The 15,183-nt window shown below is 43.4% G+C and overlaps 1 long non-coding RNA gene and 2 gene segments (V, D, J or C); 2 read left to right on the plus strand and 1 right to left on the minus strand.

Annotated features, from left to right (window-relative positions):
* LOC100057843 (T cell receptor alpha chain MC.7.G5-like) overlaps positions 1-15,183 on the plus strand; it is a 435,091-nt gene that overhangs the window by 342,299 nt on the left and 77,609 nt on the right.
* The window catches only part of LOC138918616 (uncharacterized), a 100,772-nt gene that overhangs the window by 38,036 nt on the left and 47,553 nt on the right, over positions 1-15,183 (minus strand). The gene's annotated exons all lie outside the window — the stretch shown is intronic.
* LOC106782144 (T cell receptor delta constant-like) lies at positions 1,131-8,415 on the plus strand. The segment is given in 5 exon segments: positions 1,131-1,505; positions 4,853-5,143; positions 5,730-5,795; positions 6,158-6,271; positions 7,443-8,415. Coding segments are annotated over 4 exon segments (534 nt in total).

Here is a 15,183-nt window from a genome sequence, read left to right on the forward strand (position 1 = left end):
GAAGTAGAGAAAGGTATGTGAATGTGGCCAGGCTATCTGACAGTCCTGAAAGTGACTGGTGGTATCAAATGGTCTCTGCCTCTCAGGGGGTAATATGAATTTACAGGGGTTCTTGATTGCCTGTTGCTTCCAGGGAAATAGAGGAATTTGGTGAGTTTTATTATCTTTGAGGGGAGAGAGACTAGACCAATGAAAAGAAGGAGGGAAACAGGATCATCTTATAGCTGATTGCAGCCTGATGGATGTTGGGCAAATTGCATCTGAGCAAAAAGTACTGTGTTTCATTTTCCGTTCAAATCATTTCCACTTGAAATTCAGAATTATCTGCAGTGTTAGAATTGAATCGCTGAGGTTGTGCCTTTGAAAGTCTTAGGAGAGAAAGAAAGAGATGACATTGATGCTTGGCCTCTCTGCCGGGACACTGACCCACGCTCCCCCGTCATACTCCGCTTGCTTCTCTGGTTTTCTCTTCCTGCAGTGATGGAGTGTACTATGATGATGCAAAGCTCAGGCAGGGGGAGTGAGAATTTCAAATCAGGGCCCCGATCCATAAAGTTTGGGCAGCAAATAATGGCCATATACAACCGTCATTCCCTTTTGCCTAGTTCTAGGCCTAGACTCTTGATTTTTGGTGATGAGACAGAGTAATCTATATAGTCTTTAAATTCTATTTCACATGATTACTCTATCCTCCTGAGACTTGTATCTAGATCCAGAGTCAGGATAAATTATAAAACAAAAATAAGTGATCCAAAGCAAGCACTGGCTTCTCTGACCTGAATCCATGACACATGGCACCCCTGGGACCCCCTGTCAGCTACCAATTTCTTGTTCAACACTCAGGTTCTTAGAAAGTCTTTCACTGGTCTCAGGGAATTAGAAAGCAGATTCATTATTATTGTGATACTCAGTCTGAGTGATGGGGGAGAAATTAGATTTCTAATCAAAAAGTAGTATATGACCCAAGAGAAGGGAACCAGAATATGAGAACAAGACCTGTATCTAAACCCTCCTTGGCCTAACATTCATTATAAAAAATGTTAATGTTCAGTGCCCCATCCCTACTCCCAAGCTATTGTGTTCTTCTTGGAGAGCCCTCCCAAGAAACTGGGAGTTAAATTTTCCATCTTGAAGGCAGTTATTGGTCAACTGTCACCCGTCACCCTCTCTCTTGCTCTGTCTCAGCCCTGTCCCCTGTCCCAGTGCTCCTCAGCTGGAGATTTCATGCTCACATCCTTATTCAACAGTTAAACTATTATTAGCTTCAAAGGGCACTGAGACCCCATGCACTCGGCCCCCTGATCTTATCAAGGGCAGCTTTGTAGTTCTCTGAGCTGTGGGGTCTCTAGGCTGGGATGCAGACTGGGGTGGCAGAGCACAGATGTTCTAGCCCAGGCCCCAGAGCGAGCCCCAGGATGGTTACCTGTGAGGCATCATCACAATGTGCTCCTGGGACACCAGACAGATATTTTTCGGAGCTGGCATCAAACTCTTCGTGGAGTCCCGTGAGTTGATTTTTTTTCCCTATATTTCTAGGGATAAACTGAGTCCTGGGACTGGGGTTGCCATCCAGTTTATGTTACTTGAGAAAGTATAACTAGGAGATGGAATAGTATAGATGTAGTGTGGGTCAGAGTAGACATCAGGCTGAGTCGCTGAAGTAGCTCTGTAACTATTTTTATTTTTAAAAAACATATATTAAAACTAAAGCTCACACATTTCTGAAATCTTCAGAGCAACTCAGAAAACACAGAGAGGTCTGGAATAATTATACTAAAAGTTGGAGTATATGGGTGCAGGACAGGCAGTGGCAGGGTCACTTTGGCTCAAATGCTCCAGGAAGTTGCTTCATCCTCGCGCATATCTTTGGCTAAGCTGACTGTTAGTGTGCCTGCCTCACTGCAACCTGAAACCAAACGTCCTGCAGCTTGGAAGACTCAGGAGAGAGGTGGTTAACCCGGTCAGAGTAATCAAGCAAACTTATATTTCAGTGTTCAAATTAAATCCCATATTGGCAGAGATCCTTGAAATTGTGAGTGACATGGGTTATAGTTGTTGCAATTTTTAGGGAACCAGTAGGACTCTCTATGAAAATCTAAAACATAGACCATTTCCAAGTTTATGAATTAAGAAAGACTGTTCAGGAAAGGTAGACACTTCCTTTTGTATTGTTTACCAGCACATAACCTTAGTATTGGATTGGTAGCCATAAAAAGAGAAAGTCTAAAAATAAAATAATTGTCCATACAAACAGCACTTTGAAATATATGTTGAAATGTAATTACTTTTGTGGACCAAGAAGAAAGACTGGAAATTCTCAAAAGATAAACAATTATATCTTTAATTTAAATTTGGGACTACAATAGCGCAAATTTTATACAACTTCAAATTTTGGTTTAAATCAAATATAAAATAGACTAGGTTGCATATGGCAACTATATTGAAAAATGTTCAGTTGAGTCAGACAGCCTTTTCTTTGGTTACTATGATATCTAAAAAATGGATTTGACCATAGAGAAAGGAGGATGACTATTGAGTCCTCATGACAATGATAATGGGGGAGCCGGGGCTGTGAAAAAGAAGGAGATTTGGATGAATAAATGAAGTATAATGTTTAAAAAAAAATGGATTTGATAAAACACTGTGCTTTCAAAAAATTGTTTTGAACAGATAGACATGAATTGAGAAAGAGGGTCTGAGAAAAATTACTTACCAAATGAGTGCATTCTGCTCTATCTGAAATGCTGACTAACAGATTCGGAGCTCAATAGCATAAGTGTGCTATGACCTTCGTTAGACATCTGCCGTGTCAGCTATATTATATTGTTCAACTTCTTCAAAACAAGTCTCTCTAGAGCAAAGTGATCATTGACAACTGCCTTTGATTTTAGATTTTAAAATCCCAAGCAAGCCTTAATTATCTAACTAAATCAGACTAGGATTGGGTCATACTCTTAAGTAGCCAAGGAGATAGGACTGTTTTGTTTTTGTTCTTTAATGGACTGGTTTCATTTCTTTAAAATTCATAACACTCTTGAAAATCAACTGGAATACATCTCAAACCAAAGTCAGTATAGTAAGCAAGAAATGAGGCAGTTCTGAAGGGAGGTGAATGAGCAAAACATGTGGTTTCCAAGCCGTTACTGCTGGGGTTATCAGCGTCTGTTATCAGTGGCTTCAGCTATGCCAGGAAACAAAACAATGAAGGTTTTCTCACATCAGTTGAAAGCAGGTTCCAGGAGAGCCCTTTGAAAAATCCCCAGTCTTCCTCTTTGTCTAGAGCTATGGTCAAAAACATAAGGAACCAGATTCTAAGGAATGAGTTTTCTACCCTGAGTGACTGGAACAGAATTCAGTCTTTTAGCTGAGTTTCCCAGCAAAGAAAAAAAATGGAGAATTAACACGGTAATGCTGAGGGAGCTTCTCTGAACAGCCAATTCCCCAGGAAAGTCCTGGTGGGCCAAGTTCCATTTACAAAGTGCTGACCAGCAGGAACTTCCTCACCAGAAATCCCTCCCTTTCAGTCAGATATACCAACTGATCTGCCTCCAGCTTTACTACCACTAGCTTCACAGCTGAAGCCCAAATCCAGATTCAAGATAGAGCACTAGAAAAATCACTCTGTTTACACTTTCATTACCAAGACTTTTTGTTTAGCAATACCTTATGTCTTGATGGTAGACCATAGTAAATAAAAGTACGCTGGAATTCAACATTTTTAATTTGATGCCAAAAAGCCAAACTCACCTAAGTTTTTAAATACTAAGAGCCATATTCACACGAGCAATTAATATTGAAAAATCACCAGTTTAACTTCTGATTGGAAATATATCCACATCACCATTCACATGTTGGTTCTCTTTCCTGATTTCAGGTGTTTTCAGGGCTCTTTTCTCGGCGGGTATCTAAAGGTAGCCTGAGAATCAAAGTCTCTGTGGACACAAAATTTATCACAGTTTAGAAACTTCAATAAGGTGCAATGGGAAAGAATCATTACTATTTCCCTCAAAACTTGAAGACTTGTGGTTTTAAGGAAAGAAAGAGATGCATACACAGAGTAGCCGACAGAGGCAGTCCATGGTGAGGTGTGAAAGGAAAAAAGGCCAGGAGGAGACCCAATTATTGGGACCAACATTCCACATTTCTGCTTAAAATAAAACAAGAAATGGGCTTAAACTAGTTTTATGTCAATGAGGACTTCCTGAGTTTGATAGTGGTTATTCTTTGATTAAAGACTCAAAGGAAACTGTAGGAAGCCCTTACAAAAGAATAAGGATTCACCTAAAGGCAGAGAGATGTACCACTTAACTTCAGCAGATTGCTTCCAGTCCATAAAATGGGCGTGACACCCTGAAGTGACCCCAACACTGCCATCCTCAGAGCATTTGAGCCAGTTATAGTAGCCCTTCTCAGACCCTTGATTCTTTAACTGACATAATACAAAGCATGAGCACCTGCCCTGATCTCCCTCCAAGGGCTCATGCATTCAAAATAAACCAACCAATGCAGACAGATATTCAACCTGACCTCGATTGTCCAGAGAATTCACTAATAAAACATAGACACCTGAAACTCAGGTGATCCAGAAGCTTCTTTGTAGTTGTTACTTTCCATCTCTGCTCCCAGCTATATCTCTTAGCAGCTCCTAACTAGAAGCCAAACTGACTGCCTTTCATTTCTTCACCCCTTGGCCATCCATTCATGAAGGTGCTAACAAGCCCATGTCACTAACAGGATGCAGGAAAGTCTGGATTGTAATGTTTGGCCCCAGGGGAATTGAGGTAAACACCATTGTTTAACTCTCCCATGTTATGAATAATCATCTCAAGAAATAAACTGATTATATTTGCAGGGAGTCAGCCTGTTGCCAAACCATCTGTTTTCATCATGAAAAATGAGACGAATGTCGCTTGTCTGGTAAAGGATTTCTACCCCAAGAATATAAAAATAAGCTTTGACTCACCCAAGACAATAAAAGAATTTGAGCCTGCTATCGTCGTCTCTCCCAGTGGGAAGTACAGTGCTGTCAAGCTTGGTCAGTTTGAAGATCCAAATTCAGTGACATGTTTAGTTCAACATGAGAATGAAAGGTTTAACTCCACGTACTTTGAAAAAAGTCAAAGAAGGTCAAAGAGAAGTTCAGGTAAGTCATATCTGGGCTCAATGGTCTGGAATTGTGGGGAAGAAAAGTTGAGGGAAAGGGAAGTTGGACATGTAAACTCTTGACAGATCATTCTCAATATGGCATCATGCTGGACACAAGACTTAGGCCCAACGATAGCCTGTCATTGGCTGGGAATTGAATTCTCTGCATCCCTGAGCTGGAATCTAAGATGAAACCCACTGCACTTCATCCTCATCTCGCCTCTTCACCAACCAATGTCTCCTTCATACTAATGACTATCCTACTACTATATTCTGGAGTCGAAAATCCATGTGCAGTCTAATCTAGTGTGGATGCCAAAACAAAGGTCAGCCCACCCTATCATGGGGTTAGGAATCCTAGTTCTTCCTACAAATTAGAGGCATAGCTGGAAGTGGGTCTCATGGTATAAGCAAAAAAGCCCAGGAGAGGAAGTATGTTGACTATGCAAATAGCTATATGACCTTAACCAAGTCACACCTCTGATCCTCAGTTTACTTACTAAAGTCTCCTCTAGTGTTAAAACCTGAAATCCTTTGAGCCTCTTGGTTGCCTGTGTAACCCTGACCACTGCTGTTTGCTCCAGGTGATCCCGAACCAATGAAACATGAAAACTCAAATAAAACTTCAGAGATCTGCCACGAACCCAAAGGTTAGTTGAAATCAAAGGGCCAACTTCAGAATTGAGAGTTTAAGCAAACTCTGTAATTGTCGGCTAGGGCCAAAAATCATCAGATTTCAAAAGAAAATGAAAAACATATCTGAGCCCAGTTGGTTCCTTCTGAATCTCCTAGCAGAGCTTGCCTGGCTGTAAGCACAGTTTTCCAAAGCTTGCCTATTTGGGTGTGAGCAGGAGCCTTAGGTCTCTGAGGACTGTCTGCCACCAAGCTGGGCTTCAGACCAGAAGAATAGAGGTGATCCAGGGCAGGCTGTTGTCAGTATTGTGGGCCCAGTTTCTGGAAGGGAATTTAGGTTCTCGCTGAAGCCAACATCTTCACTCTCATCCCACCACAGTTCACGCCGAGAAGGTGAACATGCTGTCCCTCACAGTGCTGGGGCTCCGAATGCTGTTTGCCAAAAGTGTTGCCATCAATTTTCTCTTGACTGCCAAGTTATTTCTCTTTTAAGGTAAGAATTAGCTGTTTTTTATTTCTCCCTCCACCCAAACTATGCTATACATGAAGAGAAGGAGTTTAGGAATGGGAAGAGACCAAGAAGCACTGAGAAGGAAAGACATATTGCGATTTAATGGGGTGGGCCGTTTCAGATACTCAGGGTAACATCTCATCTCCTGTTATCCTTTTATTTCAAGCCAGACTCATAACCCATTATGTAGTGTAATGTAATACCAGCCAATAACCCACCTCCACCCCATGAGCTAAAATAATGGGAGATAAATAAGGAGAAATAGTTTTCTTTACTTGATATGTTGTTTATCTGGCCAAGGGGCCATGGGTTATTTGCAAGGCCATCAGTAAAGCTTCATCTGAAGAATATTCACTGGGAGCAGAATCTGTCTCGGCCCAGACAAAGAGGATGCCAGCTCCCAATCCTTTATCATAGGACTCCATGTGTAGATAGCCTATCTTTGGGTTGAACCTATGCCCCCATTAGTAGTGAACAGCCCACTACTAGCTACTCAGGGTGAATATGAAGTAGAGGTTGAGACATTAGTTATTTGCCTGTTACTTGCATTCCCTCTTCAGGTAATCTTAGACATGAAATTCAAACCAGAGCCTAGGGTTGCCTATGAAGCTCCTTCTCCAATACCCTAAATACTCCTCAGTTCCAGCTCATGATCTGGGTACAGCCTTAGATTTGGAGTGTTGGACTGATCCAACCCAGTCTGCAAGCACACCTAGTCATTCCCCAACCAGCGACTCTTTACTAACCGTCCTAAGGACACAGGCAGTATGGCTGTATTAAAGGAGCATGACAGTAGGAGTCCGAAGATCTGGGTTTTAGTCCTGACTTTGTCACTAACTCACTGTGTTACCTTAGCCAGGTTGCTTCACCTCTCTGGGTCTAGGTTTTTGCATCTGTAAAACAAAGGAGTTAAGAATAACTAAAGGAGAGCAAATGGGTTTCATGATTTGTGCCAACATTGATAACCTGATATTGACCGGCTGAACTATTGCCGTGTGTAGAAGGGAAACATGCCACGATAGATTAGTGACGTCTGCAATGGTACAGCCACAGTATGCACTGGCCATCCCAGACTACACGACTGCGATGATTTCCTCCAGCACTGAGGGACTATGATTCTATAACAACTCTGACAATTTTCCTTCACTTGCAGGCTAACTGGCATGAGAAGATTACACTCCCTGAAAGAAACCAAAAGCTACAGAAGTGCTGTCTCCTAGGCTTCCAATTTCTTGGGGATTCAAGTGGACCTGTCTCGGCCTTGCTTAAAAGACTGCTACCCAAACCAGTTTTCCTGTGAAGGCAACAAACCCAGCTCATCCTGCAGCCTAGTGGAGAGACAAAGTCCAGGGGAGTGAGGTTAATAGTCCTAACTGCTTTCTATGCTGCTTTAAAAAGGGATATAGAGATATAAAGGGATATGGGGCTCATTTTTTTGTTCCTACAACTGATATGCTTTGAAAGTTATGTTTTGTTCCTTTGACTTTCTTTTGCCTCTAGAAGTAGAAAGTGGGAGCCAACGGGTTCCCAGCTCCATTCTCCAAGAGGAAAACAGACCCTGGAGGAAGGAGAGCAGGTGTCCTTTACCTAAATATGAAAGGCTCTGCTCAATCCAGCACTAGATTTGCCCCAAATTGGCATCTTGTCCACAAAAGCACTTTCTGTCTTAGTACTTTATAACAAAATTACCTTTGACTTCCCTGATACTCTCCAAGCAGGGAATGGAGTTTCTAAATTCTCATCTAAATTAACTCCCCAAGCTGTTAGCAGAGAGCAGAGTAAAACACAGAGGAAATGCACTCCTTTCTCTTAATTGATTTAACAAACACGAATTACTGCCTCTATGTTCCAGGCACTGTGCTGAGGATGCAAAGATAGATAAGACATGGGCCTTGCTTTCAAGAACTCACTGTGCAAGTGTTTACGGAGGGAGAGATAGGAGTGAGACTTCTAGATTTCCCCTGTAAAAACAATATCTTTCTATCTTTTGCCTACCAGTCTGTGAACTGGGAGTTTGAAGTCACTGGACATTGACTTTTGCCTGGGCCTCTGGTGTTGACAGTTTTCTGGCTGTTCTTCTCCAATGCTGCCTGTTGCGTTTATTAAAGTGCATTGTATGTGCCTCACCTCTGGCTTTACTCATTGTAGGCCACCGCAAGGGTAAAGTGGGCCCCATAAGCTCAATGTTAGTCAGACAAAAGCCATACTGAGCTTAAAGGTCACACGGCCACTTCCTGAGCCCCCAGCCCACAGGCTCCTGCCTTGGGACTCAGCACTCATTTCCTGCTGTTGCTGCGGCTGATACAGCAGTAACAACAGCAGTGCCCCAAATGTGGCCAGTAAGTTCTGCCACTCCGCCTCAGCAAGGTCACAGCTTTTCCCAGGTGCACCCATGCAGGTAGCAGGGCTCTAGCAACCCAGGATTGTGGTTTCCTCGGCACCTAACATGGGGTGTCAAGTGGGGCATTATGAAGTTACAAGTGAAAGAGCAGCCATCACCAACAGCTCCCCCTGCCTTTGCCATCTGCAAATTCCCACATGATGTCTTCACAGCACAAACCAAAGAAAGGAGGCAGTAACACTATGAGTCAACTGCTTTAGAACATTCTAAATGGGTAAGCCAGGCCCATCCATGGAAAAATCATTAAAAGATTTCATACAACTTCACCTTGTGTTCCTAAAACATTCATATCTGTTACCTTGGGCCACATTAGAATGTTTCTCTGAAGTTGCTAAGAACAAAAAGATCACATCCTCATTTTTCAGATGGAAAAAAATGTATCCCCCCCACACACACACAAAAGATACGTACTTTGTCCAAAGTCATTTAACGAGGCAGGGATATCGCTTAGAGCGGAACCAAGTTATCAAAGAATGCCAGCCCCAAATTCCTTCTACTAGAGCTGATTGCATCCTCAAAAGAAGGCAAGGTGGTGCATGGAAGTTCAGCTGGACTAAACTTCAGGATTGTCCTATGTTTAGCATGTGAACGAGCCTCCCTCTGGCCCACCTTGCTCATCAGAAAAAGACATCCTAGCATTTTACAGGACCGTGAATTTCTTCTACAGAAAGGAGCTTCCAGAAAAGATTTAAGGTAGGAGCCAGAGGGGATTGCAGCTGCCTTCAAGTCTGGGGACTCCCCTGCTGTGGATAGTTTTCCAGAGCTTTCACCTGCAGCATCTCATTTAAGTCTCGGGGAGACTGTTGCACATTCAGAAGGCAGCACAACAGAAGGCCCGGGAGGCTGAGTCATTTGCCCAAGGCCTTTTGTTCCCTCGCCCAGTTCTTTCCATCCTCTCTATCATGACTGCTCTTCACCGCCTGTTCTGAAGCCCAGGTGAACTGCTGCCCAAACCGCCTCCTGATAAAGCCTCCTGGGGGCAGCTGCAGGAGAGAGCCCTAGAAGGGCAGCGCAGCACCTCTGGCTCTGTCGTTCACCAGCTATCTGACCTTGGAAACACCTCTCACTTCTCTGGGCTTCAGTTTATTCCCTATAAAATAATGCCTAACCCTTCTACTTTTTCTAAGATTACATCTACTCACTCTAATATCCGTTGTATGACAGAGGATTCAATAGAAGTAGACGAAGGAGGGGCCGATTCCAGGGGCTGAGGGTGTATCTATTTTGACATCACATAGCTGGTCTCCCTGGAGGTAATTATCTCCCCTGGAGACATCACTGAGTCCAAACGCAGCAATTTTGAAGCTAGGATTTTGAGATTGACAGACAACTTTCTGGGAATATCTCAATGCTCTTTAGTGAAAGAAAACCAGTTCTGCAAGTAAAATAACTAAAATGGAGGTGTCAAAGAGAATCCAGGAGAAATAAAGTGCCTGCACAACAAGAAGCAGAAGAAAGGTAAATTTTTGTTTAAGTAAATAACTTTGTGTCTAATTTGATTCTTAAAAAAGAAAACAGACCAGTTCACAATGATGGATAAATGACAGAGACTGAAATAAAGCTACTTCTGATGGTCTCTCCTTAGATCGGCTCTTCACCGGCACCATTCTGATACCCTCACAGCACACGCCACACATACTGGTCACATCCCTCTCTGTATCAGGTGCCACCTGGATGCTGGGGACACAAAGCCCATAATCCCTCAGACATGCAGCTCTCCTTTTCCTGCTATGAGGCACTCAGGTAGCAAGAGCCTACTGAGTAGGGAAACGCTCTGCTCCATCTGAAGCCAGGGTGCTTCCCTGGATGTGATCAGGCATTTTATTATTCAGCAGACATGTTAGGGCACCTCTAAAGGCCAGGCTGGAACACAAAATGACTGGGAAGAAAGAGGACATGTCCAAGGACAGGAGCTGCCCTGAAAGATAGCTCTGTCAGGCTGTGCCCAGGGGTTTGTGCACAGACTTCCTTAGCACCTGCATCACAGTGGGAAGGATGGCACAGTAGTAAACGGCACTGTCTTCAGTCCTCACTGAGGAGATCACCAAGTGGAAGCTTTTCTGGGTCTTACCGTGCTGCACAGAAAACCGACCCTGAGTAAAATCGGCATCATGGGAGCGAGTGTTATCTCTGTAAAGGATAAACTGAAAGGAATAATCCGGCCTGATTCTGTACCAGTATAAATCTGGATTTGAGTATGCTGTTTTGTAAGTGCAGAACAGCGTCACCTTATTGCCGCTGGCCACTGTCAGTTCTGGGGGACTCTGGGTCACTTCGTTACATATCACATCCTTGGCTGTGGAGAGAAGAAACGAGAAAATAGTGAAGCCCTGCTCGCCCCAGCACTGGGTCCGGCACAGGCTCACCAGGGAGCTCAGTGGGCAGAGGCAGCAGAAGGACACAGACGTGAAAGTCAAAGGCAGAGAACAACTGGAAAGCCAAGTATGAAAGAAAAAGAGGCCAAACTTTGAAGATCAGAGAAAGGGAAATGGGGTTACAGAACAAGAAGAATGGAGACTAAGAATCTACTCACAGAAGAGCAAAAAGCTGAAGCCTAGAAGAAGAATCATCTTTTTTATCAGAGCAGAGGATATAGAATAACCCCAGTTCCTGAGATCTCTGAGACCCTCTCAGGACCTCTGACAGGACGGAGGAGGAGGGGAATGAGAGGATATGGGCGGCTTGACAGTCACGTGACTGGCCTGCCTGTGACTCTGAGGCAAGTGTTTTCAGCCAAGAAATGGTTGCTGCTATTGTTATTTTAGTCCTCAATCTATTTTGAACTAATCCGTTTGTAAAACACAATGAAAATGAATTACTTTAATAAACAGAAATAGAAACTGCAAGCCCAACAATCACGTGCTTAGATAGCAAATTGCTATAAGAGTGGCTTACCCTCCATTTTCATAGCCTCTGGTCACAGACCAGGGTACCAGTCCACGGTCACACTCAAGTGGCACTATTGCATAGCACCTAGCACTCTGCAGGCACTTGTCATACTGAAGAAATGAATGAGAACTTTAGACTGCTTTCTTACTCCTCCGTGTAAAGAGGCAGGGAAGAGAGTTGGACAAGATCATTCCTAAAATCTCTCCTAGCCCCAAATTCTAGAAATCTTCTATTTCTGCTGCTTGAGGGAATACCCTGATCCTGAGAGTGCTTCCTGCACTTCACGTGACATGACTTTCCCTCTCTCTTTGGGCCCTTTGCAGTTCATACGTGGCTCCAGCTGGAAAATTCTCCCCCAAGGCAGAGCTCCCCAATGGGAGAACTGCTATGAGTGGGTTATAGGCTGGCTGACATGGTGCTCAGAGTGGCCACTGGAGCCTGGGGTGGCTGGAGCCCCTGATGCCAGGCCCTCCCAGCCACATGCCCTGCAAATATTGTCTTCTGTGTAAGCCAGGACATGACAACATTTGGGAGGCACTACCCCCTAAGAAACAGAAGGCTGACTAACTCATTCCCCCACATTGAGGAGTGTTTCCAGGAGTCCTTGGTTTCCCTTATATCCAACTCATCAGTAAGTCCTGTCAGTCCTACAGGAAATACACTTCTAGTCCACCACTTCTATCCATCTCCATTGCCACCAACCCCTGCAAACACCTCCTCTTGTCAGGACTACTGCAATAACCCACTAACTGGTCCCCTTTCCTCAGCTCTTGGCCCTGGACAATCTCTAGTCCAGGTCATTATAAAATCTAAATCAGATGATGCCAGCTGGACCTCCTTTCCTGGGCCTGTGATACCTACAAAAGTTCTGGCTACTGCCTCCTGTCCAGCCTCCCACATATCCTCTCCTCCCTCTTTCACTCCCCTCCAGCTGGCTTTCCTTCTGGTCCTCTGTCTACCTTGCTTTTCTAGCTGCTGAAACCTGATTCCAGGTTTTCACAAATCTCAGCTCAAGGAGGCTTTCTCTGGCCACTCCAGGTGAATTAGTCACCCACCCACCCAGGGTCATCCTTGATTACATCTGTCTTGTTTTCCCTCACATCACTACTTGAGATCATTAGATTTCATTTATTTCATTTCATTTGTTATTTGTCTTTCCCTTCCCATCCCACATGGACACACACCATCATGGAGTCTCCATGAAGGCAGGGACCTGGTTTATCTTTTCAATGATATGTCCCAGCCCCTAGGATTATGTCTGTACATAACTGACACTCAATAAATATTTGTGAACAAAGAAATACAACTTTATCCACTTTTAAAAACTCATCATTGCCCTGGATAAGTTTGCCAGATTTAGCAAATAAAAATACAGAGCACCCAGTTAACTTTGCATTTCAAATGAACAACAAAAAATATTTTAGGAATATTTGGAACATGCCATATTTGAGATATATTTATACTTAAAAGGTATTCGTTGTTTATCTGAAATTCATATTTCACTGGACATCTTCTGTTTTATCCGGCAACCCTAGTCATGAAGAATACCAAAAGTGAGCATCAGGCAGTCCAAAGTCCCACCGTGAGCATCCCTAGGCCCCTGGATGTGGAAGAGGAAGGTTCAGCAACTGGGGCGGCCCCGCCTGTGCAGCTGCTGCCCAGGCCTGCACTGCCACCTGCTGGCAGGGGTCCCCTCTGAATGGAACCCAGCCCCTCTGCGGGAGGAAGGCCACTTCAGCACTTCCTGGTCTTCCATGTCCATGGGCTCTGCAAGACCGCACTCAGTCTCTGGGTGTCTGTTCCTGTTCTAAACCTGTCTGTCACCCAGGCTTGACATTTATATATCAAGTATTCCCTGAGTGTTCCCTTCCTGAACTAGGCAATAACAGTTTTCAAATTAAACTGCTACCCCTCTTCTGACTGCACAGCCTCAATTACATCTGACCACACTCAAGAACCGAGAAGAGGGTTTCAGAGGCCCTCACAAAGAGGGACCCACCCTCTCCCTCATGCTTCACATGGAAAGTTCAGACACTGAGATTGCTTTGGGGTGGTGTAGTCAGGACTCTCCCCACCATGGTGTCCTTCCAACATTTTGTTAAAGACCTCCCTTGAGGAAGGGCAGTTCTCAGAACAGCAGCAGAGTTTCATGGTTAAGAGTGGTATTCTAGACCCTATGTTCATTGCAGCATTAATCACAACAGCCAAGATGTGGAAGCAACCCAAGTGCCCATCAACAGATGACTGGATAAAGAAGATGTGGTATATATATATATACAATGGAATACTACTCAGCCATAAAAAAGACAAAATTGTCTCATTTGCAACAATATTGATGGACCTTGAGGATATTATGTCAAGAGAAATAAGCCAGACAGAGACTAAACACCACATGATCTCACTCATATGTGGAAGATAAAAAAAAAATGTGGATAAAGAGAACAGATTAGTGGTTACCAGAGGGGAAGGGGGCTGGGGAGTGGGTGAAAGGGGTAAAGAGGCATATATATATATATAGTGATGGATAAAAATTAGACTATTGGTGGTGAGCATGATGCAGTCTATACAGACACTGATAAATAATAATGTACACCTGAAATTATACAGCGTGGTAAACCATTATGACCTGAATAGGATAATTGAAAAAAAAATAAAATAAAAATAATTTTTAAAATAATAAGCCTGCTCAAGTTTGGGAACCACTGTTTTATGTATATCCTGGGTGCCAAACTCCATCTCTCTAAACTGTTGTAGAATTAGAAGAAAAATCATACCAGCACAGAAGATTTCCTTAAAAGTAGAAATTGATCCTTCATCCTAAGAAAATACTGTGAGGATTAAAAAAATAAATGAGTGGGGATCTGAGGCCAGACTGCCAGGGTTCATATCAGCTCCAGTATTTACTTGCCATGCGACCTTGAACACAACCTAAAACCCTCCAAGCCTCAGTTTCTCCATCTGTAAAATGGAAATAATCATAGTAGTTTTTTTCACAGGACTGTGGGAAAATTAGATGCACTAACACAAGCCACACACCCAGCGAATGATCTAGGAGTGTTAGGTATCGCTGTCGCTATTGTCATTTTTATTAAATAAACTGATGAATATAGTTCCTGAGCACTTTCTTCTCATCAAAGATGTTCAGAAAAAAGATGCTGTGTAAATCTAAAGAACAAAGTTGTGAAATCTGGCAAAAGACATGTTGTACCATGTACCAATCAATGGCAAAAAAAAAAAAAAGTGACTCACACTTTAATTTGCTGTCAATGTGCAAGTATGTTGTAGAGCTCTGCACTCCCTGAAGACCTGAGCCAGCTGAGCTCTTCCCAAGGCCCTAAGAGCATTAGGCACATGAGAAATGAGGCTTCTAGCCCACCGTCCTATGTCTTCCAAAAGCTGCAACAGGCCTGTTCATCAGAGACTACGACGTGTGACCAAGTAACCCCAAAAGTTTAGGGATAAGAAAGACTCTCAGTATTTAATAACCTATTATAGATGGATTGCCCTTGAATTTCTCTACCCCATCTCCCTTAAACCTTCTAGCTCCTGCAGCCTGAGCAGCTCCCCAAGGCAGAGAGTGCCCTGGACTGCCTTTCATTAGACT

Source organism: Equus caballus, chromosome 1, assembly GCF_041296265.1.
Source record: "Equus caballus isolate H_3958 breed thoroughbred chromosome 1, TB-T2T, whole genome shotgun sequence".
In the NCBI taxonomy this organism is placed as follows: Eukaryota; Metazoa; Chordata; class Mammalia; order Perissodactyla; family Equidae; genus Equus; species Equus caballus.